Below are 23,640 nucleotides of genomic sequence, written 5' to 3' on the forward strand. Positions count from 1 at the left end.
TGAATGCGTTCAGCCCGTCGATCGACGCGCGGCCGCTCGCGTGCCTCGTTTCCGCTCCAGCTTCCGTGCCACGTGCTTCTGTGAAAAGGTGATGTGGTTGACTGTAGCGCGTTTTATCGGCGAGTCACATACGCGACCGACTGCCGACTGCCCTCCGCTATTTTATCTTTGTACGTCGTAGTCTTGCCTCGATTTTTCGTGATATTGCAGCGTCGTCTCGCTGGCCTGGTCCCTGTCTCTCTCCCGCTTGCTGCACGTGCCCAACTTCGCATGTTGAGAGCCGGCTTTTGTCGCTGTGCTTCAGAGGCCGTACGACCTGCATTTCTCCCGAGATCTTCTGCCCACTCGAAAACCGGCAGACGACTCACTGAGCTAATGCCTAAGAGCCTTTTTCCTCGTGTGGCGGCGCACCGCACTGCCTCAGTCGGCTTTCTCTCGGTGCATCCCGCTCCTCTGTTTCGTTGCATGATCAGCGCCCGTGGGGGGGGGTCCGTTTTCTGCTGTGTGCCAGGCGGAAGTCTGTCCGCTGACTCCAAAAACTCCGAGGATGACGATGCTCGTGCAGGACTGCGTGTCTCTGCTTCATCGAAAGCAAACGCCATGTGTATATCTGTTTAATCGTGGCCGCCACTTAGATTCTTCGCTCCCTTTCGACCGCACTCTGTGCCAGAGCGTTTCTTTACTGCCACGAAAATCTTTCGTTGGTGCCCCAAGAATCCCTGCAAATCGAGCTTCCGGCCGGTGGCGGGACTACTCTTCAAACTTGCGAAAGTGTAGATCGTCCGGGAATCAATTCCTGCGCCGCGCCGTGTCGGATCTGGGAACTCTCCAGATAGGGATTGGTCGCTTCGCGACTTGCTGAAGCCCCGCACTTTTTCCGTTGAATTCGTTCTCTGCGACGTCGTTTTTTAGCGGGTCCCGCTAGTTGTTCTCGGGGGTTTTCTCGGCTCTGGACGTCTGGCACCTCAGGCCCTCCCTGGCTTACGGCGGTGTGCGCAGTTTTTTCTCGAGTTGCCGAGTCGCTCGCCGAAGGAGTTGCTCTCTGTCGACGCCAGCGCAGTTTTTCTGGGGGGTCCCGCCTCTAACCATGCACGTCTCTGTATGCTCTGAGCTGCATTCGCAGTGCTGAAGCGCTTCCTCGCTTTCTGGGGACATCCGAACTCAAGCATGAGCGCCGGCAACCAGCAGCCTGGCGGCTCACTCGTCGACCGGCGCTACTGCCGGTCTCGCTGGGAGTCGGTGTACGCCCTTTTCGGCCTGCGCGGCCGTGGCTCGTCTTCGTCTACGGTCGTCGCAAACGAAATCCCCCCTGCAAACGACAGTCGCCCGCTGACCAACACAACTTCCCTGTCGGCTGTGCGGGCGTCTACCCAGTCAGCCTCCAGCAGACTGGAGCTGCTTGCAGCGCCTCGAAACTCCGCCCCGCGGAGGCGGATGATAAACATGCTCCCCCGTGGCAGAGCGGCGGAAGCACCTGGAGAGCTCTGCCCCCCCAGCGAACGCCCCGCGGGCGGACTGCGGTACCCCCCTCGGGGTCTCGCCACCGATCCCTGGACTTGGATCGGCGCGCTCGAGAGGCGGAGGAGACTGTCCAGTTCGTCGCCGTTCCTGGATTCTTTCCGACTGGTCTGTTCAGGCGAGCGTCGACGAACTCGCGGGTCCTGGCGGCTCTGGCGTCCGCCCCTGACGCGCTGCACACGCCGCCCTCGCCCCCCGCCTGTCCTCGCCAGCCGTCCCTGTCTGCGCGTCCTGCGCCTGCAGCCGATGCGCGGCCTCTGCTCATCTTGCGCAGCGACGCTGCGCCGCTCAACAGACCAGCCGCCGTCGCGTCAGCCGGCAGTGCCCTGGGGTGGCAGAGCTCAACGGGCGCTCCCGCCCGCCCTTCAGAACCTGCCTCGGGGCCTAGTGGCGGCTGGACGGGGAGCGGGGGGGCGAGGCCCTGCAGACCGCGCCTTCGAGCCGCCGACCGAATCGGCGAAGCCGCGTGCGGGCGTTCTTCGCCTTTGCGGCGCGGCGCAGACGCCTCCGCGCGAGACGGGCGTCCTCGACGCCTGCAAGTCTCTCCGACGACAGATCCGCCGCCTCTCAGGCCCCAGTGCCGGGCGCCGAAGGCCCGTCAGCCAGCAGAGAGGGCGCAAACGGGGACGGCGCGCCAGGGACTGGAGCCTGGCAAGCCGCCGCGGCGCCGCACGACACGCTGCGCCACCGACCGCGTTCAGGCGAAGCTCAAATCGTCTGCCCTGTCTGGTGAGACCCGACGAGAGATGGGAGAGATCGCGTGGAGGCGTCCCCGACAAACTCTGAGAACAGATAAGAAGGAGGCGCCTTCAAACACCAAAGAGCTTCGCTCCAGATGCAGCAGCGCCCTACATATATATATATATATATATATATGCTGCATTGGCTAATTGCGCGAGTTCTGTTTGATAGCGTAGGGGGGTGAGATCGCAGCGCCGCTGACGTGAATTACGCAGCCTCGTGTCACGATGGGTAGATGCAGCCTCTGTGTGTGACCGATGCAGTCATCCTCGGCGGCGTTCGGCTTGTTCAGGGTTTACCCGCGTCGTCTTTCTGTATGTTTCGCTGCGCTCATTCTGCAGTGCAAATCCATTCGCGGGAAGCGTCACGGCGCGCCAAGTCCTCGTCCACATTGATGGATGTTTGGTCGCCGAGCAGCTCCGCGTGCAGTTGGAGCCTCAGCACTGGGATCGTCTGCACAGCTTGATCGGCTGGTAAGTTCATTTCGCTCTGCACTGCATGAGCCCACTCTGCGTCTACAAAAACTCATCAGCAACCAGGTGCTCGCCTAGGGGTTTAGGATTCAGCGTTGCGCATGTTCCGCCGCGGGAGCTTTTGTATCGTGCGAGTTGTGTTCTCACCTGCTGCTGCTGCTGCGCGTGCGTCTCTGCGCGCCAGTCTCTTCACCTTTCTCCGAGGTGGCGCCGCCGTCGTTCAGCCCCGCCGTCTCTCAGGACAGGCCCTGCTTGACTCCAGCACACGCACACCTTCCGCGACTGGCTGCGCCGTGACGGTACATCTATCTCTATATCTGTGTATGTATGTATGCTTGTATATATTGCGCGCGTTCTTCCTTTCGGATGTCTGAGTGTGAGAACGTCGTTCTCCTGTTATGTCTGCGCAGTTGGAACGATCGGTTTGGGCGCGTCGAGAGCGGTTTGATTACTTTTGACCCGCCTGCGTCTGCGTCGCATCGGCGTCCTCCAGCGGCGCTGACGTCGCTGCGGTCGCTCTTCCGAGACGATGGGGACAGCCCACCGTCATCTTTGTCGCCCGCCGCCCGCGAGCGCAGGAGGACTGTTCTGACCTGTCGACCCGAGCCGCCGCAGAGCGTTTCGGAGCTTCCGCCCCTCTCCTCCAGCGGCGTTGAAGACGATGTGGTCGAAGCGCCTGGACCTGGTCTCGAGACGCCGTCGCCTCCGCTTTCGTGTCTTTCGCTGACGCCGACGCCGCCGCGCTACGTGCTGGAGCGCCGCCAGCAGCTCGTGAGGCAGCTGCGGCAGATCGAACTGCACACGACGCCTGCGCATCGTCTCTTCCTCCAGCGGACGCGGGCGCACCTCGAGGTACCGACACGGTACTTCCCCGGCGCCGTGCCGCACCGCCACCGCAGCCCAGCTCGTCCGCCGGTCGGGCTGAGTGCGGAAGTGCCTGTGGCGCGTCGTCGATACCCCGTCGACGACAGCGACGACCTCGTCGCGGCGCGCCTCGAGGGGGTGGTGGAGGCAGATGCTGGGCTCTGGCCTGACGAGGCAGCCGTTCGAGGACCAGGCGGCGCGGGAGGCGGCTTCGTCGCGTTCGGGAGCCTGTTGCCGAACTTGGAGGGGGCGGCAGGGCGCAGATGGACGCGGAGCGGCTTGGCGCCGCCATGGGGCGGCGATGCGGACTTGAGCGACGGTTCCCTCATGGGCACAGATCGAATCTCGTTTCAGTCTGAAACGAGCCCGACGACCGCGCCGTCGTCGGTCCCGGCGTCCGCAAGTGAAAACTGGAGCGGCGACGCCAACCTGGACGCGCTCAGCGGCTCCCGGCTCTTCGGGGGTGGCGCGCAAGGCGACGCTCGCGGGGCGAGCGGGTGGGCGCACACCACCTCGAGCTCCGAGGCAGATCCGCCAGGCTCGCAAGCGCGGTCGCCGCCGGCGGGGGCAGCCGAAGAAGCCAGAGACAGCGGCCGGGCCCCTGGCTCGTCTTCCCGCCTGCGGGCGAGCCTGGACAGCGTCCGCCGCAGACTGCACGGCAGCCACGGGAGTGCGGCTGGGCTCGGCGAACCGGGAGCTTCGCCGCCTGACGCTGGCGAAGCGAGCGGCGGGGCGAGCGGCCGTCGTGATGTGCGCCGCGGCGGTCCGTGCCGCGGCAGCGCAGGCGAGAGAGCCGGACGGCGAAGCCCTGAGGGGGGCAGCGGTCGCCGAGCGGCACGACCGCGGGCGACAGCCCAGCAGGACTGGGCTCCTCTGCGGAGGGGGAGCTCCGCGACCCCTCCAGCAGTGCCTTCGACAGAGCAGAGTCAGGTGGCGGCGGGGCGACGAGCAGCGCCCTCGAGGTGTGCTCAGCGCCAGGGGGCGAGACCCCAGGGACGCCACCGTCGGGACCGCCACGCAGCCCCGTGCCGCCCGAGGCTCTGGGCTTGTCGGGCTCTGCGCGTCAAGAGACAAAGGGGGCGGCGACGCAGGAGGGAGACCCGGAGCCTGAGAGCGACGGGGCACCGCGGCGACGACGCCCCGCGGGAAGGCGAGGCCGCGGCTTCGACTCACCGGGCAGCGAACCTGAGGCAGCGTCGGAAGCCTCGTCGGCGCGCCGGCCTGACCAGGGGGAAGTGGGTGGACGCGAAGCAGGTCAGGGCGCCGAAGCGCCCCCTGCGGGTCTCGCGCGGGCCTGGCGGCAAATTAGTCGCCCTATCGACCCGAGGCCACTCGACCCAAACCTGCTGCTCGACTCGCTGGTGCAACTGACGCGTGGGGAGCGGGCTGGGAGTGAAGAGTCCCTCGCCAGAAGAGGTGGGCGCCTCGTCCGAGCAGGCGGCGGGCGAGGGGGGGAGGGGATGGCGGGGGGGGGAGGGGATGGAGGGGGGAGGGGATGGAGGGGGGGAGGGGATGGAGGGGGGGGACGTAAGGGCAACACGAATTCGGAGAGAGGGGACTCTGAGAAGGTCAGGCTCTGCCGGCAGGCTCTGCCGCGATGCCTGCGAGGGCGACGGCGCAGAACACGTCACTGAAGCGACTTTATTCAAGGAGTGCATGCCCACAGTTCACGCATCCCCCACGTGCTGGTCTGTCGGTCGATGTCGCAGAACCTGTCCTCCTTTTCTTGTGTTTCTTCCGTCCCAGCGTACAGAAAATTCGGCCAGGCGAACTGCGACCAGTTTGTGGAGCTGGCGAGCTTTCCTTTCAACGTCAAAAAAGACTGGTTCTACGCACAGCTGAGCAGCATGAGGGTCCACTTCGCGCATTCCTGGGTTGTGATAGGTGAGCTGAAGGGTCGCCAAGCCGCCAGCCGGAGCGCGCGTCTCGCGCCGCATCTCGTCTTGCGTCGGCTGCAGCTGGTTGCTCAGTGTCTGTCGGACCGCGTAGGTGGGGCCGAGTAGACGGCGGCGCGCGCTAGGCTGCAGCACAGGTTTGAAGAGGCCCGTTCGACCGGATACGTCAGGCATGCGTCGGTAGTTGTCTCCACACCCTCCCTACTGGGATTGCAGGGGAAGAGAACTCGCTGGCACTCTGCCCTTTGATAGAGTTGCACGTAAGTGGAAAGAGGGATTCACGTGTCTCGCACGTACGGCGGTGGCGTGCGTGGTGACTGGCGCTCTTCGTCCAGATGTCCGTCGACACGAGCTCTTAGAAGCGGCGTTCGAGCGGATGCAGTCCCTGTCGCCGCACGACTTCCACAAGGAGTTCAAATTCCAGTTTCAGGGCGAGTGCGCGGCCGACGCAGGAGGCCCGACGCGCGAGTTCTTCACTCTTATCTCACAGGTGCGCTGCAGCGCGTTCTGTCGTGGAGAGTCGGGTTCGGGGCGCCGAGTGCCGGAGCTGGCAAGCGGTATAGGGTCGCCAGAGGGATAGCTTCTAGCCACGCATACTGAAACACATGAGAGGGCGCGGGAAGGTGTGGACGCGTGGACGCCGACGCACGGGTGTTTTGTAAGTGTGCGCATGCGTCTGTAGATCCAGTTGCACGTGACTCGTGACAGCGAGTGTTGGACTGCTGCGCAACATTTCTCAGAAGATTTTGGACGCGAACGTGGGGCTCTTCAAGCAGTGCGAGGTCGACGAGATCACTTATCAAATCAACCCGCTCTCTGGGTGAGACTCCACCGGAAAAGGAGCGATGTATGCATTCTTTCGCGGTGGATGAGCTTCCACGTTTGCGACGGCGACATTTCGGCCCGTAGTCACACGCGCCCGAATCGCAAGCTACAGGCCGACTAGTCACGCGTCTACGCGCAACGGAAGTTGTGCGGGCACTGAGACATCGATGGACACACAGGGACTGACGCCCCCTATTTCAAAACACAGATGCTTGTAGAAGTGGAGACAGACAAACACGCGTCGAAGTTAGCAGGGGAATAGAGCGATCTCGAGTGAGCGACCGCCAGTATGTGTGGAGCTGTAGTTATATACACATATATGCATATATATACATGTAAATCGATGTCTCCCTCCGTTCCGGTCTCTGCGCGAACGCTCAGTTCCCTCTGGTTTGTCTGTTTTGGCGGTTCGCGGTGCTCGATGCAGGATAAACGAAGGGCATCTCGACTTCTTCCGCTTCGTCGGGTGTGTCCTCGGCAAGGCGGTCTTTGACAGGCAGATTCTCGCGGCTCCCTTGTGCCGACCTCTTCTGAAACAGGTACACGGATTCAGAGAGACATACGTTGCGCGAGCGTCTGCAGCAGATTCGAGGTGTAAACCGACCCGGCCGGGCTCCACGAGATGCTAGAGCACGGAAGGCGCCGCCGTTAGATCAGGGAGTCTCGTCTGGCTCTCCTTTCACAACCGCATGCTTCGTAAGGGCTTTTCTGCAGAGGGCGGGGTCTCACCTCCTTGCCGCGGCGTCCTGCTTGTGCTGATACGCTTCTCAGCTGCTGCTCCAGTCTCTCGAGGTTCAAGATCTAGCGCAGATGGACATCCAGCTGCATCGCTCTCTGCAGTGGCTGCGGCGACATCGTAAGTTCACGCTCGCCGAGAGTTTCTCTCGCAGCCTTCTGGAAGCGGACTACTTTTTCGACACGGTCTCTGTATCTCTTTTGCCGCTAGGGTCTGCGCCTGTCCGCTCGTTTTTCTGCGCGACCGCATCTTCGGCTCCGTGCGCGCCGGGAGTCGTTCGGGCACTCACCCGCATGCGTGGTAACAGCGTTGCTGAATACCTTGTTACATAGCCGTGGACAGATGCGTGTCTGTGTATCTTTTGACGCATACTACGTACATACCTGGTGCTCGTCGCTCTGCTTTGCTGCCTCTCCGATATTGAGAACTGATGCGCGATTCTTCGAGCTCGCCCGGGCTCTCCTTAGTACCTCCTTGGCTGTACGGACGTCGTTCGTGAAGCGAGTACTTCTCTGTTCCTTTAAAAATTTGGTTATAGACCATCTTTCTGAGAGCGTGTGTGAATGCAGCGACTGCCGGCGCACAAGTATATGTTTATCCATATATATCCACGTCTTAATGTGTATCCGTATATATGTATCTATATATGCGGACATAAATGCGCTGAGGAAGTCAGAGGCTAGTCCTTCAGCTCGTTCCAATCTGTGGCGAGCCACGGACGCTTGGCTGTATGTGTCTTCAGCAATCGAGGAGACAGTTGAGACGACTTTTGTGGCGGTCGAGGACTACTTCGGGACATCTCAGGTACGGTTCGTCTCAAGTTTTGGTTCACTGAGCTGCCGGTTAAGCCTTCGTTTGTCCAACATTTGTCTCGTCGTGGCGACGCGCTGCGGACTTGCAGCGGGTGTATTCGGTTTTGTCTGCGCTGCCCTCTGAACATTTGCTCCGCGGCCGCTCGATGTGTCCATGCGTTTCACTTGGTGCGCTGTCTCACCCCCCTTCTTGCAAGTTTTCGGCGAGTCGCCTCTCTGAACCGCAGGCAGCTGCGAGGTGTTGCATGCGTGAGCCTAGGCGCGCTTTGCGCGGCGGTTCACGACTGCGGCAGTCCCGAAGTCCGCGCGGCAGAGGCGGCGCATACACGCAAGGCGTATGTGGACGCCTTCATATATGTATGGAAATTAGCAAAGTATGTGCGCCGTCTGGGAAATGTTGCTTGGGGCACGCGGAACAGATTGATGAACGGAGGCGTTTTGTTTTTTGTTTTCTCGTTGCCCAGGAAGTTCCTCTGAAAGAGGGTGGCGAGCGGGAACGCGTGACCGACGCGAACAAAGACGAATACGTCTACCTGATGGCGAAACGCAAGATGGTCGATAGCGTTCGCCTACAGCTTCAGGCTCTTCAGCAGGGGTAGGAAGAGCTCGGGTCCTCCATGCGCCTAGACATCAGGCACTCGCGGCTAGCTCGCCTTTCTAAGATTTTTTGGGAGATCTTGCGCCACACAAGGGACGACCCGAGTGCTGCATTTTGGAAGGACGAGAAGTCTGCATCTCGTGATTCGCGGCGCACGCCTACATGGTGGCTGTGCGGCGCGCGGGCGTTCTGTGTTTAGGTTTTGGAGCGTCGTTCCGCTTCCCCTTCTTCGGGTCTTCGACGAGCGTGAATTCGACCTCATTTTGAATGGCCGGCCTTACGTCGATGTCGGTAAGCGTCTCCGCCCTGCGGTCGCTGCGAGGCGTGCTGGAGCATGAGAGGCTGAAGGCGCTTTGCTGCGTTGGCGACTCTCGCGCCGGGAGGAGGCTGCCTCGAGGGAAAACGTGTGATGTCTGTGTGTTTCTCGCGTGCGAGACCGCCGTTGTGCTGCAGAAGACTGGAAGCGACACACGCAGTACGTTGGCGAGTTCCACGACAGCCACCCCGTCGTTCGCTGGTTCTGGGACATCGTCGCAAACACATTCAACGACGACGAACGCGGGCGCCTTCTGCAGTTTTGCACAGGTACAAACCGTCAAGCGCACCCCCCCCCCAGGGTCTATCGATTTTTATTTTTTTGTGCACACTCTAAACCTGTTGTGAGCGAAATATCCAAGTCACGAGTGTTGATTCACCTAACCCCAGTCGTCCCACTTCTTTTCTGCAGACACTCATCTTTTTTCGGGTTGCGGCTGCGTACCTGTCGCCCACGTGCTTGTCTGCACCGGGAAAGCCAGTTCGAGGGGGCGGCCTCCGTCCGCCGAATGGACTTTTTCCCGATTTTTGTACCTGGCACAGTGATAAACCTGAGCACTACGCTTTACGCATGCGTCGCATCCATGCCTGTGCAGGCACCAGCCGAGTGCCGTCTGAAGGCTTTCGAGTTCTGGAGAGCAACCGCGGGCAGCTGGCTCGATTCACCTTGCAGCCCATTGAGCGCGGAGGCGAGAGCTGTCCAGCGCCGCTGCCGCGCGCTCACACGTGCTTTAATAGGTACGGCTGGCACCAGAACTGTAGAATATCTGACGTCACATATATTCCCATTCATCTGATTATCAGTGGGAAGGGGCGTATGTGAGCGCGGCGGTGCATGCAAACGTCCGTTCGCTACCCACACGAGCTAGAGATAAAGGCAACGTGGGGGGATGGATTGTCGCTCTAGTGTGTTCGTTGAGAAAAGGCACTCCGGTTTTCTCTATATTTGGCTCGCGGTTTAGGGTTCGCGATAAGAGGCGCGGAGAGCTCAGGAACGGATGAAGAGCCGCATGTTTCTGGGGGCCGCTGGGCGTGGACGGGACCTCACGGGGAGGTGTCTGAGCGCTGTGCAGTTATGCGCGTGTGCGGTGGATGCGCGCTGCTGTGGTATTTTTCAGGCTGGACTTGCCCAAGTATCATTCCCGGGACGAGCTGCTGCACTACATGGAGATCGCGATTCAGATCGACCATCTCACGGGGTTTGGTGTTGATGAATGAAAACGCAAGCGTCACGCGTAGAGACGGAGTGATTGAATCACGCGCTTCGAAGTTTCATGGGCGTGTGCAGGCCGGCGAAAAATGCCTGGTTGGCTACGGTTCACGAGGCAGCATCACTGATGCTACCACGACGAGATGACTTGGAGGGAAGCAGCAGGAATTCGATGAACCTGCAGATACGACAGAGGACACAAAGCGGCGTGCGATAGACCAGCAAGAGAGACTTGTTAACGCTATGGCGAAAACGGTCCCGCCGTTCAAGTGTGTGCCGTAGGCAGCTGACATTTTCTGTATGCGGGAGCTCCGCAAGTCAGCGCGGCCAAGTGTGGCGTTATAGGGTGGTATAATTTGACGGATATAGTCGTGTGGCGCATATGGTCGCGCACTTCTGGAGCGAGACATAGTTACGGAAAACAAAAGGTTTTACCAAAAAACGGATAACAGGTTGCTACGTGTGTGCCTCTCCGGGGCAAGGGAGACTTTTGCACCATTCTCATAGCTAGAGAACAATATAAATACCCGGTGAAGGCCTAATGTTTTTTTATTGACTGTGGCTGGACTCAGTCTGCCCTGTAGAACTTTTCTCACTGCGGTACTTCCTAACTTCTGAGGGATCCCACGAGTTATCCGCGGAATGTACGGGTGGACCGACGAAAAAATGGTTTAGTGAATTGGGGTCCATGGGTATCTATCTCTATGTTGGTGTGTGTTCTCTACACGTGAAGAGGGTCGAGGAATCAGTTTTTTTCTTGAGAACGTAATAACGGGTGTCACAGGACCTTCCCCAATGGGGTCTGACGAGAAATTCTCGTGTACATATCGGTATTCACAGGTGCATTCGTTCTTGTTCTGTAATAGTAGATTTTGTCAACAGTGTAGCCTAGTCGCCCCGCGGCGTATGTTAGCGAGCGCGGTGACCGAGCTTCCCTGCGCAGACGTTGCACAAGGCGCGATTACGGTGATAGATACAAGGTTGAAGCGAGCAAACGTGCTGTGTGAAGGTCGGAAAGGGTCGGAGGTAGAGCGCTGTTTTTCCTAGGAAATGGAAAACACAAATCATAGATCTATCGTGTACGTATGCTGAGTCCATGCTTTGGGGCCGTGTTAGCCGTTGTTTATGCGGGGGCCAAAGATATGTATGTCTGGAACTGCATATACAGGAGCGCGATGGCGTATACGCTTTGACACTACTTCCTTGCGCGTCCGGTACGCTTTCGTGTATCGTCTTTCGTTCCAAGTGTCAATCCAGAATGAAGCCAAAGTCCTGAAGAAGGGCTTCTCAGAAGGGGATGCACGCAGGCATGCGTTCTCAATCCTAATTCGGAACGGAGGCTGCACTGACTAGTTCACCGCTCAGACTTTTGGAAGTCTAAACATATCGACTTGTAAACCCATGCGAGCCCACGGAAGCGAACTGTAGACTATGGGAATGGTAGCCCGCGTAAAGTATCTACCCCAGTTCGGGATATCTGTATGTCCTGTCTTTCACGGATCCGCAGCACCGCTGTATACGGGTTTTCCCTCGTTAACGGAGTATCTCCTTCTTGTGTAGGGGGGGCAGACCCCTATTGACGTTGTCGTGCCTTTAGAGTCATTTTCCCGTTTCCGCCCGTATCTTTATCGGCGTGGTCCTGGTATTTATTGTATCAGTGTTTCAGTGTATGGAAAGGGGTCAGCGAACACGTAGTGCTCTACCGGAAAGCAGTTCAATCTGTCGTATGTCCTGCTATAAGCTTCTCAAGCCCTGTGCGCATGTATCGTGAGGCGCGACTGCGCAGCAGCCCTCCGCCCTTCTCGACGGATGAATAACGAGAGCAGTTGCGTGGCTGGATTTTCCGAGCACACAGCGTCTGTGAGATCAACTAGTCTCAGTGAGAGTGATACGTGGTGGAACGTGTCTGAGTTGCCTGATCTGCTGCTGGCAAATATGAGGCTGTACCGAATGGCTGCTTGGGTTCGCTGTGGCAGGATAAACTAGTAAAAATCCACCACATCCGGAGAAGAAGAAGTTTGTGAGCAATATTTCATCACATGTGTCTCCCCTCACTTGACGACGGTGCCCAGGAGCACTCCTAGAGTCCGCACACGAGGAGACATGACAGCAATAACCAGGCAGTTGGCAGTGCAGAAGAAGCTGGGAAGCTCGCACACACATGAACGCACGTACTCTCCATTTAGTGCAAATATTACCATTTCGAAACGGACTCGGTTCGGACTGGCGACAGCATTCTCTTATAGCCCTGCATGGGCGACGCGCTCCATCTCTAGGCGGCAACTGGTTTGTCATCCTGCAGCTCTCACGAAGGCATAGAAACGAAGTCTCCAGTGTTGCATTACGTCTTCTTCAGCATTTCCACTCTCAAAGCGAACCAGCAGGTGTGCGAGCGTAAATCACTGGAAGCGTGGGCATGAAAAGAATGCCTTCTGCCGGTGTGTGGAGGGAGCGGGTGTGCGGTGTAGCCTGCGAGTGACCCGATCGCCCCTTCGCCCTTCATCCCTGAGTCACAGTAACCAAGATCTCTTTCTTTTCCTTTTGTTCATGTGTAATTGTAAGCACTGCGAGTGGTCGGAAGCCTAGAGCAATGTGGCTGCGGAGCCGTCAGGCTGTGTTCGGAAGTCGATTTGAGTAGACCCGTAGGCTATGCGTCTCATGAACTGTCCGGCTCGGCGACTTCGGCGTCCTCCTTGGAGGGGCGGTTCGTTCTGCTTTGTCTGCGGGAAACCGAACCCCTGCTTGCTCACGCCGAGAAAAGCGGCTCACTGACGTAGCTCGGCCGCTGTAGTCCTTCGCCGTCAGGTTTACGTCAAATTGCATGCCGAGCGCCCCGCAGAACGGCTGAGCATGACGCATCGCTCTTGCTTGGTGAACAACACAATCAGTATCTAGTGACGTTGAACAAAACCGGAGAGCTGCGATCTGACACCCCACCGTTACCTTGTATTACTTCTCATGGCAGCACCTGCCGGCTCGCTTAAGTAGTTGTCGGTCTGGACTATATCGTTTTGTAGGCACCACGGCTGAACATAGGCAGGCGACGGCATGTCTGCTATCATGGAAACAGCATGCGAACGTGTGCATGCTTATACAACTGTTGTTTGACTGACTAGGTAAGCGGGCTGATGCGCTGAAAAAGCTGAGTTCCATGTGGATCGGGTCCGCTGTGTTCCGTCCACTCCCATCTATGAAGAACAGAAAATAATCTGTATTCCTATCAATGTTTGGGGGCCTTTCAGCTATCGGAAAAACGGGGAAAATGCGGATGCGCCACTGATTGATCCACTGCGAGCGAGTGCCCCTGACCGCCACACGGGCAGTATCATCAGGCACATTACACAGCATGCCATGCGACTAGAAAACATAACCCTGGCAGCTTGGCAAGAAGAGGATGTCGGAGTATCTCAGGAAATACCTGACCAAAGACGGACAGCACAGGTAACTCCTTCTCCGAGCACTGTTCTGAGGATGACGCGTGTCGCCACTTCAGCATGCCGGTGGCGCGCAAGAAGGGTGTGCGTGGAGGGATGCCGCAATGTTCTATGTGCCAGTCAGAAACTGTTCATGCGGTCATCCCTTTTCTCCAAAATGGATGTTGCGTATTTACACACATGTTGTGCCCAACTGTGCCCCGAAGAAATGGAGGGTATTCGAGTCACGTGTCACGTTCTTGTTTTTACAGGCCCTCTGTGCGCTTCCGATCGGCCTTCCACAACACTGTGTATGATGCTTTAAAAAACAGGGGATGGAGAGAGACTGACAGGTGCGATTGCTCACGCCCTGAGAACAGGGGAGCGCATACTTTTCATTCAAGACGCATCCAGTGGACGCCTGTAAAGTAATACGGATGCTGTAAGCGTTTCCCAGAACAAAACGGAAGAGACGATTGTCAGGCTTTCTTCATCGGAGGCCGCTTTATGTGTCATATGCAGCGACACAGATTGGGATTTCTTTTGGTGCGACAAAGAATGGATGTCAGAGAACTTTGATAAATTCCGTTTCCTGCCTCATCAGCGAATCAATCACTTCCGCAATCACTACGAGGTGAGCTGAAGGAAGGGTGAAAATTCGGGAATGCCACCCGTGATGTGAACAGCCATCTGACGCGGCGAGTTCGTCGACTCTATCCCGAACTACGTCCTGCCTTTATACCGCATAGACTCTGTTTCTTATATTTTCTCCGTACACGGTCAATCCTCTTGCCACTCAAAGTGGCATTCAGAAGGCTCATCACCGAAGATGGCTACCATAGATGCCTCAATTTGGCGAAACAGACGGTTCCACAGAATTCTTCAGCTGTAGATTCTGAAGTAACACTAGTCACCACGCCGCGTGGTAACGCCAGTGCCCCAAGGTCAGCGCTGACGCGAAGTATCATTGTCTGTGTCCATGCGAGCGCAATGTCGTTCAGTTGACCCGGAAGGACTTGCTCATTAGGAACCTCAGACGTCATCGGCGGCAGCTGGAACGCGATGGCAAATTAAAAGAGGCTCAGAGGTGCGACTGTGCACAGTTGTTGCTGGCCCGCACTGTCAAGGGGGCCTCATCGTATTAGTATTAGGTTTAGCGCAGCAGCAAAGTGCGACATCCGGAACAGAGTTTGCGTGCGCTCGCCTGTACACTCCCGCGTACAATGCCTGCACCCTGGTAACTCGTTTGGCGCTTCCCGCGGAAAAGATCGATTCCCCTGGCGACATGCTGGTGCTACCTCAAGTCACTCGTTTCTCGCTTCCGCAGCATTTGTTGCTTCAGTGAAAGTGGCGCTGCTAAGCAGCATGAACAATGAAGCTGATGTTCCTCGCGGGGATCTTAGCCAGCATGTCTAGCTTTGCGTGTGCGGTGCAGCTTCAACGTATGTCCAACGACCTTTCTGCTTCCACTGGTGAGACCGAAACCTGCGCGTGAAGACAGTCCGGCTCCACATTGGAAGGCTGGCGCCTTCTCTCACGGATGGCTACAGGACGAGCTTCGAACTGTTGGAACTCCCAGCTCGCCCTTTGAGTTTCGTGGATTCGTGAATAAGACCCATCAGCGGTCTAATTTTATGTCATCCAGAGCTTGCGCCTGGCGGCAGCACATGCCGCCTATCGACGGAGGGCGGACTCGCGGCGGAGCTTCCTCTGCATCCGTGCTGGGGCTGATCGTGCCTCGTATGTTGGTGGTCGTCTGTGCTCTTCACTGTGACGCCCAGGAGTACTCTATGTTTGTAGAAGAGTTCCGCAAGACCCCGAATGCCATGTGGATTATGAAACCTATTGGACGGTCGCAAGGCAAAGGCATATTTCTGTTCGAGCGTCTCTCTCAGATTAGGTTAGTGGAGCGTTATGCATGGGGATGAAGCGGCCATCAACTCATCGTATAGACAGGTCCACGAAAAGGGCGATCCTTCTTGTGATGGCATTGGATAGTGGCGCGGTGTCACACAAAGAGGAGCCAGCTTCACTTCTGCGCGGAGACGTAGTCAGCACTACGACCGAGCCGAGCAATCATTCCGACTGCTTTGCTACATAAATTGACGGATGCTGACAGATACGGTTCGCGAATCTACTCTGTCGAAAACGTTCTCAACAGTGAGTGGAAGAGCGACTTGAAATGGAGAAAGACTGAAGCAGCGAGCTCGAGGATGGACAAGGCAGTCGAGGAACCGCATCAAGCTGAAGCGTATGTCTGCCAGCGTTATATTGAAGATCCTCTTCTTATTGGCGGTAAGACACGCGCATGCAACTATCCCACGCATGAGGAAGCGATAGACCGAAGAGATGCGAAAGACGGAAGAGAAGTCATGCAACGTGAAAGCACAAGCTTGGCCCCCGGAAGCGAAGTGCGCAAAGCGCATGCAATCCGTCGGCGTGGTGCCTCTGTGAGGGCGCAGTCCCATCAATATGAACGAAAATCGCCACTTCCGGAGAGCGAAGCACAGCAAAAATAACGTATTTGTAGCTACGGCATGGCAACGAAATGTGCCGAGCAAAGGGATCACTTTGCTTTGAGGTACCAGTGTTCGCCGCCGGATCTGGCTGGTAGCGAAAAGTGTTTTTTGTGGCTGCTGAGTCTCGATTAGGGAAGAAGTTCGATCTTCGGCTGTACGCATGCGTCACGTCGTATTTACCTCTCGTAAGATGGATAACGCTGCCGATGCCTCGAACGATGCACAGAGCCTCGCGGGGCTAGAACACAATTAGCTTCGTTCCCGCGATAATGTTTGCCTCTCGAAGAAGTAACAGATGCACACTGACCCCCTTCGTTCACGGTAGTAGGCATGTGAATACGTCTGTATGAACGCAAATACGAGGGGCACATGTGAGAGACCCACGGATGCGACGTTGTTTTCTCTTCTGTCGTGTATGTCGCGCATGCCTTGCTCCGCGCTCAGACTGTGTACGTTCATCGCGGAGGTTTCGCCCGCTTCTCACACATGCACTTCAGCATGGAAGACGAGCACAGGGGAAATTTATGTAAGTCCCCGGAGCGAAGGGCGCTGGCAGGCGGCCCCCTCAGAGATTCAGTCTAGGAGGTCGACGTAAAACAGTAGATAGGCACTGATGAGCAAATTCACAGGAGGCGCGACAGAATAGCTTTATTTGACGCATGCGCTGCGGTCAAACTGAGTGCGCAGAAACGACACGGGGCTGATATCAGACTGCCACGCGGAGAAGAGCTGTGCTTTTCTTAAAGTCTAAGTGAGCTGTTCTCCCGATTGCTCATTTGGCCTTTGGGCGATCTCACAGGCATGCACTTAACGAACGTAGCCATACAAAAGCTTTCTGACAATTACGACGAAGAGCTCGGGGGCAAGTGGCTCCTGCGCAATGTCAAGCAGTTCCTCATCACCAAGTGAGGTTCTTCTTTCGATGTTGTATCCATATATGGGCACAGACAGCCTCCATAAGAACGTATTTTGGACCTGTCACACAGAGGTCGGCTGGCACACGAATGACGCAGAGACTTCGCTGCAGCGAGCTCCTCATATCCTTCTCCGATGCCGATGAACGGAAGCCGCAGGCACCTGTTTCAAGCCGGGTCCGCTATACGCTTTAGTTTTGTGGACTTGTGCGTGCGCCGGCACCTACGTATGATTCGAAATATAGAGCAGCATAGGTTCTAAGGGAGGTAGAAGAATCTGAGAGGACTGCCTCTGGATAGACGACTAGCGCAACGGGCGGCTCAGGTGACTGGTTGGCTTTTCCGTTTCGTCCTGGGTGGCGTGCGTGCAGGTTCGGGGAGGAGCGGGTCAACGAGCTTATGTTGCAAATTCAGCAGCTTATGTTGAAGCCTTTGATTGCAGTCTCAAAGGTACATGTGCGGGCTTGGAAACGAATCGATAGTTCAGAGCCTGAAATATGGTATACATATATATGTTCATATACTTACCGGCATATCTGGGTGCTGCGCACTTTGCGGGGCGGGCGAGACATCGGTGCCTTCTCACACAACAGACGTCATGGCGCTCCTCGAAGCCGTGAACTGGTGCTAAGCTTCAACAGCATCGCCCCTTATGACCCTCTATTCGCGAATATGCCTCTTTTTTCCGTTGCCTTTCTGCCATATGAAACACACGCCTCTGCATTGCTTTGCTCGGAGGCCCGTGGGTGCTGAGTGGACAGCTCGCTTGGCGTGGACTAACGCCGCCGCGGCAAGTGAATTGTCTGGATCGCCTCACGAGCTGCCTGCTTCGGATGCCGTGGCACTTTCAACGATGTGTCTGGGGACACCCTTTGGATCATTGGAGAGTTCGAAGGCAACGTGTAGTCCGCTTGTGCCTCAGGTCATGATGAATGACAAACACTGCTTCGAGCTGTATGGATACGACATTATCATCGACTCGCAGCTTAAGTGAGTTGGATCCAGGCACTGTCTGCTTTCCTGTCTTAAGTCGACGGCCTGCGTTGATTTCTCAGGCACGGTGAACTCGTTGTTTGCGTGTTTTGCCACCAACGCTGTAAACAATCAGCATCCGTAGATTAGCAGCATACACGCATTCGGTCGTTCTCAGGCCATAAAAATCTCTGTCATCGACGGCATCTGCAACCAATTAGCCGTTCAGGTGCTGTTCTCAAGCGTTCCCCTGGGGCGGCGGTCGCTCGCCCCACAGTTTACGTCGCAGCTGCCTGCATTTGCCGTCGCTCGGCGCTTTCCAGAATTCTTGGGAATAACTCTTTCTCTGCGTCCTGGCCTGCAGGCCCTGGCTTCTGGAAGTCAACGCTTCTCCGTCTCTCACAGGCAAGCCTAAATGCTTACCACTAGACGTCTTGCACGTGCACGTGGCAAGAACGCGACGAAAATGTTTTTCTACTCCAAGGTCGGGCGTCGCCTGCAGTCTCAAGACTACAGAGTGAAGAGACTTAGTCGCGACTGGAGGGTCATCAGCGTACTGTTCGCCCCAATAAGATACCATACACGGGGAATGCAGCATCTCTCTTGTGTTCGTCCCCGTTCGCGATAGGCTATAAGTCTTGTCTCGTGCAGGTACCGAAGCTGGTAGCCTTTGTCGTCTGCAATCAAATTCTGAGAAAGCATCGCGACTCCTGCGTACACGATTTCTTCTGTGTTCATTCAGCGAGCACGCAACTTGACTACGAATTCAAAACCGGAATGCTCGACGACGTTTTGACGATAGTGGACATGGAAAAGTTGTAAGGCATACGTCTGCGAAACGGTGGCGAGTGCCAGAACGCTTGCTGTGCCCAGAAAAGGATTGATCCCGCGAGACAAAATGACAAAACGGCGTCGCGCCTTCCCATCCGTGTTCTTCAGTTTGGCAGGCGACGAGAAACTCATCGGCGGATTCGTTCTTCTCTACAAGGGTGAGACCTCTGAACAGCTCACGAAACGCTGCGCGCTCTGCGGGCCTTGCAAGTCTGACAACATTTGAGGATGCGCGAGGCGTCTCCCGGGAGCCGTGAGCACCACCATCAGCCGATGGGCAGTCCAGAGGGCAGCATCCACTTTAGGGATTCGAAGCAACGCAAGTAACAGCGACCGTGACGGGGCTTTGGCGCCGAACGCCAGCTTACCCCGGTGTCCGCTTCTTCACCAGTGTAAAGCAGACTGCTGTGCGTGGTGTCGGGTGTCTTGATTCTCAGGAGGCCCTGTCAACGAAATGCCCCCAGAGTGCGCAACGCTCAGTTACCTAGGTACGGAGCTTGGCCTGAATGGCATCCACTGCTTGCCGCGTTCCAAGCGATTCTCTCACTGATTTCCGCAGGCCCGCAACTGGAAAACTTCGTATGGCTCGAACGCCATCACACCGTCAAAAACGCAGCTCCAGTCGGTTGAGGCGCAGCGTCCTGTGGCTGAGGCCGCGTCCATTCCTGCCTTCTCAACTGGGTTTTCGTGATAGGCAATACGTACGCTGTGTTCAGGCACTGACACCTCGAGGACGTCCTGTCTCAAGCGTCTCGGGAAGAAACTCGCCGCACAACGCGACGGTGCCGTTGCTGAGCGAGCCAACTGAACTAAGACTCGCTCCTTTGTCCTGCGGCATATCCTCCTCTCGCTTACTGTGCGCATGCCCAAACTGACGCCACCCGCCGCTTCGCATGTCGCTGTGCGTTTGCGTGGGCATGGTGCGCCGCGCCATTGTGTCTACCCCAATATTTTATCTGCGGAGAGGGAAGCCGGCGTCGCTGTCGCCTTTTCTGCAGCGCGACTCTGCAAATCCCACCCGGCTAGAGTCTCGCGGCGTTTCACACACTTTCTCTCACTTCTGCCGCTGCACCGCTCGGTGTCTCTCTCTACCGCTCGGCTGCGCGGAGAGAGAGGGCTCGCTGAGCTCTCTTTTACATGCGGCTTGCGGCTGCCTGTCTTGCCTAGCCGTCACCCGGCGCGAGCCTCGCTCTTAGCAGTTCTGCTTAACTTGCAGTTTCGAGGCGAGAAAATTCTCTCTCGAAGAAGACACCGCCCGCGCGGCCATAGAGAGCCACTCCATCCCCAAACAGCTTTTTTGTATGCACGATCTGCGAGAGCGCTTTCCGCCAAACTACAGCAGAGAAGCAAAGTCATGCCACAGACAGAAGCCTCGCGTGATGCTCGAGCGACACTGGAGACGAGTGAAGCACATGGTGTGCTGGCGTGTGCCACAGCACACGACACAAAAACAAACGTGCACGAAGGGAGTTTTTTCGCGCACAGAAAAAGCAGAGAGGCGGTGAAAAATGGCTGCATTCAAAAATGTATTCAAAAGCCGGCAACGTGAACGTGACACTTGGGCATTTCCATGCAGCCCCGCGGTGATAAAGAGAGAGAGAACCGCGCATGCGTCGACTTCGATCAAAGCTGCGTTAGAGCTTTTTCACGTTCGGAGCCATTTGAAAATCGGGATCGCCGACCGGATTCGATTTGATGAGGTCAGGGTTCGCGCGAAAAACGTTTTTCAGTTTTCAGAAAGCAATGCAGCATTCTGGCGCGAATCGCTTCGCTGTCCTCGGGTCGGCATCACGCCAAAGGAGCTTTGCGAAGCCTCGTGAGGCTGAAGAGATCGACTGCAGCGAGGATGAACAGGACGCCCGCCATCGAGATACCGACGTACTCCACGAACTTCACCCGCTGGAGCGCAGTCGTGCCGCAGAAAACCACAGAACACAGAGCAAACGCGAATGGGGGTTATGACGAAGGCAGGGGGAGCTGAACTCGTGAGACTATGTCAAACAGACCGGCAAACGCGAACGTTTCCAGCTGCGAGTCCGCGCCTGTGGGTACTCAACCCAGTGGGGACTGGCAATAACATGTGGACGCGAATGCCGAAAATTACACACGCGCGACACGAGCGCGAGCTACCTGAGCACACGCCCATGGAAGTGGGGCTTTCTCCATCCCCCCCCCCGCCGCAAAGTTGGGAACGCATGCAGAGTTCTAGAGAAGTTTGTGTGACAGACAGCGGCGTCTTCTACTCCGCCAGCACTCACCCCCGGCGTCCCTTTGGGGGAGCACTGAATCCTCTCAGTCTTTTGAGCATGAACGTCCAGTTGTGCGCGGGCAGCTGCTCGTGTAAAGCGGAGAAGTCTCACCTCTTGCGCAATACCGACGATCGAATCGGCTTTAGCGACGGCAATGCAATCGTAGAAATGCGTCCAGCCGTTCGTGAGGCTGACAACAACCTCGGCGCACGCGGTCACCGCACTCGCTCTGGGGAAATAGAAATAAAGCAGCGAAACGACACAGAGCGAAGACTCACACCTGCACGCCGAGACGTCCCTTCAAGTGTAGGGAGATACAGGATGGCCGCTTTCGTGCGCACCGACAAACCAGACGCATATTCAGGCTGACGCGTGGGTCGTCTACTTTTTACAGTTTTGCCTTAATATGTATTGCATCCGCTCAAGAAGCGGCGTCCGTAGCGCCACAGGCGAGACACCGTGTGACACAGCCTAACGCGCTGAACGCCTCGCGCGGTTACCCTCAGTTGAGAGAGGGACAGAGCGCCCGGTTAAAGGAGTGGAGGAAAGGTGAAGTTTGGCGGTGGTGTATCCCACACAGATGCGGTAAGAAAGCAGGGAGGCAGGTGGAAGAAGGCGTCGTACTGCATTGCTTTGCTCGCGATGAGCCGCGCCGCGAGCCACGCGTAGACGGCGAGAACTGCGAAGACGAAGGCGCTGGCGAGCTGGCAGATGGCGACGATGAGAATGGTTTTCTTCACCGTGCGGAAATCGACACGGCCTTCCGCTTCTTGCTGGTGCGAGTGCAGGCTAAAGGCGGCGACGATGAGGAGGAAAACCGCCAACATAATTCGAGAGACATTTACCAGGAAGAAGGCGCGTCGGTCCCGTGAGAACGCTCTCGCTGAAGCGCGAAAACGCAAACGAAAGCCGTCAAACGCGCGCAGCAAGACATCTCATCTTCGTGCCAGTAGAAACTGCAGTCGTAATAGTCATAGCAGAAAAACTGTAGTCTTATCACATGCGTGTGTGCACATACACTCGTCCAAGAGACGCGTGGACAGACAAAGAAAAGCCTCGACATTCGTCTGCAGCTGAGCAACTTACCCCCTATCGCCTGTCTTGCACGAAGATGCATGTGTGGGTCCAAATATGGAGGAACAGAGAAAGCCGCCGGTGCGCAGAAAGCCACAGAGAGGTGCAGATGTTTGCACAGATCCCGGATTGCGATCCGATGCGAAGCCGGAAAAGAACAAAACGAACTGATGAAAGTGTTATTTTTGATCTCTTCTCACCGCTGTTTGCTTCCTCGTCGTCGTTTCCGTGGAGATTCCAGAGGACAATGGCCGCCGGCAGAGCGTACGCGAGGAACGCCTCGCCGCCCACTGCAGCCAAGAGAAACTGGTAATGCGGATGACGGATTCCCGTGCCCTTTCTGAAGGGAAACGCAGGGTCGGTAGCGCAAGAAGAGAGTGTTTCAGCGCCTCGCCTGAGGCCGACGGAGCGCACAGCGGCGCTGGCTGCAGATCGCAAGCGACCTCGCCGTCAGACAGTGCTCACAGGCACCTCGTGCGCGCGAATGCTGTCCACTACATACAAGTATGTGCGTAAAAAGCAACCACGAAGCCGGTCGGCAGATGAATGGGGCCGTAGCAGCAATACCGCAGATGAAATATACACGCTGTGAACTCAATTACGCAGTTTTTTATACATGTATAGACATGCGTCAGGGTAGTTTTCTGGGGACTTACAAGCAGCTAAGGAGCATGGGTACGAGTGCGGCAGCGAGGGCGAAGAAGAAGGTAAACCAGAGGATGATTTTGGCGTTGCTGGTTTCGTGTGAGACTTCGCGGAGCCCCTTGAAGAGGCGCTTAATTGCATCGCCTTCTCGGTCTCGCTCAGGGAAGCCCGCGCTGCCGGCGCTGAACAGAGCTTCCGCGGTTTTTCGCGCGTCTTCGCCTCCTTCTTGGAGCAAGAGAGCCGCGCGGGCCTCATCCTCCGGCCCAGTAGGCACGGGAAGCAGGTCGGCGAACCCGCGAGGTGGCAGGCGCCCCAGCCCGGCTTCCCCCCCCATGCCGCGCGATTGCGACGGAGACAGGAGACAGTAGGTGGGGTCACTGACAGTCTTGAGCCGCGGCGAAAGAAGCGGCTGCTGCTCCTCAGGCGATTGCGAAGACGCCCGCGCCGCAGGGACGGACTCGGACGGCGAGGTGCTGAGGAGGAGTGAGCCATGCGAGAGCGAAGACGTGGGCGAGGAGGAAGAAGAAGACGAAGAGAACGACGAAACAGAGGGAGATGCGGAAAGCAGGACGCTCGAGCCTTCTGCGGACGTCGAGGCCCGCGGCGGAGGAAAGGCAGAAGAGGCCAGAGAAGAAGAAACGGAGAAAGAAGCAGAGGACGAATGCGCCAACGACCCGCCGGTGTTGCTCCCAGGTTGCGGTGTAAGTACACCCGAAGTTGTCGAGGGAGCTGCGCGGGAGCCTGACGCCGAAACTGTCCAAAAACCGGAGGAGGAAGGAGATAAAGCCGACGAAGTCATGGCGGTGGAAACGACGTGATCCACCCAACGGGGAGGGCGAGGAAAGGCGAGAAAGCAGGATAGGCATCAAAAAGAGAAGTCTGAAAATGGGCGAACGACTTCCAAAAGGCCTGCCGGAGACAGAATCAGAGGGACCGTACCAGCCGTACATGCGACGGCATTCTCGGTGAAGACGAAGAGGAAGAAACACGCGCGAGAGAGAACGAAGAGATAACGATGCCACCGGAGGCAACTCTA

The 23,640-nt window shown here is 57.1% G+C and overlaps 3 protein-coding genes across 3 annotated transcripts; 2 read left to right on the forward strand and 1 right to left on the reverse strand.

Moving 5' to 3' along the window:
- Positions 1 to 1,167: 1,167 nt before the first annotated feature.
- Positions 1,168 to 9,995, forward strand: BESB_027330 (uncharacterized protein; the record flags this gene model as incomplete). Its single annotated transcript, XM_029361407.1, has 16 exons — positions 1,168 to 1,520; positions 1,637 to 2,247; positions 2,552 to 2,732; positions 3,143 to 4,346; positions 4,418 to 5,012; positions 5,343 to 5,480; positions 5,827 to 5,981; positions 6,232 to 6,311; positions 6,744 to 6,855; positions 7,088 to 7,172; positions 7,795 to 7,856; positions 8,329 to 8,459; positions 8,662 to 8,753; positions 8,916 to 9,047; positions 9,374 to 9,515; positions 9,896 to 9,995. The coding sequence occupies 16 exons, from the start codon at positions 1,168 to 1,170 to the stop codon at positions 9,993 to 9,995; spliced, it is 4,173 nt and encodes a 1,390-aa protein (XP_029215307.1).
- A 3,967-nt stretch (positions 9,996 to 13,962) lies between these two features.
- On the forward strand, positions 13,963 to 19,444 carry BESB_027340 (Tubulin-tyrosine ligase family protein; the record flags this gene model as incomplete). Its single annotated transcript, XM_029361408.1, has 15 exons — positions 13,963 to 14,034; positions 14,402 to 14,487; positions 14,836 to 14,872; positions 15,182 to 15,300; positions 15,562 to 15,695; positions 16,052 to 16,104; positions 16,364 to 16,445; positions 16,719 to 16,824; positions 17,205 to 17,283; positions 17,756 to 17,823; positions 18,170 to 18,210; positions 18,548 to 18,623; positions 18,745 to 18,794; positions 19,074 to 19,124; positions 19,353 to 19,444. The coding sequence occupies 15 exons, from the start codon at positions 13,963 to 13,965 to the stop codon at positions 19,442 to 19,444; spliced, it is 1,146 nt and encodes a 381-aa protein (XP_029215308.1).
- A 980-nt stretch (positions 19,445 to 20,424) lies between these two features.
- BESB_027350 (uncharacterized protein) lies at positions 20,425 to 23,403 on the reverse strand (the record flags this gene model as incomplete). The annotated part of the gene is made up of 5 exons (XM_029361409.1): positions 20,425 to 20,535; positions 20,997 to 21,114; positions 21,510 to 21,768; positions 22,160 to 22,299; positions 22,616 to 23,403. 5 exons carry the CDS (start codon positions 23,401 to 23,403, stop codon positions 20,425 to 20,427), a joined length of 1,416 nt encoding a protein of 471 aa, XP_029215309.1.
- Between the last annotated feature and the right edge of the window lie 237 nt (positions 23,404 to 23,640).

This window comes from Besnoitia besnoiti (genome assembly GCF_002563875.1).
Source record: "Besnoitia besnoiti strain Bb-Ger1 chromosome Unknown contig00015, whole genome shotgun sequence".
NCBI classification, from domain to species: domain Eukaryota; phylum Apicomplexa; class Conoidasida; order Eucoccidiorida; family Sarcocystidae; genus Besnoitia; species Besnoitia besnoiti.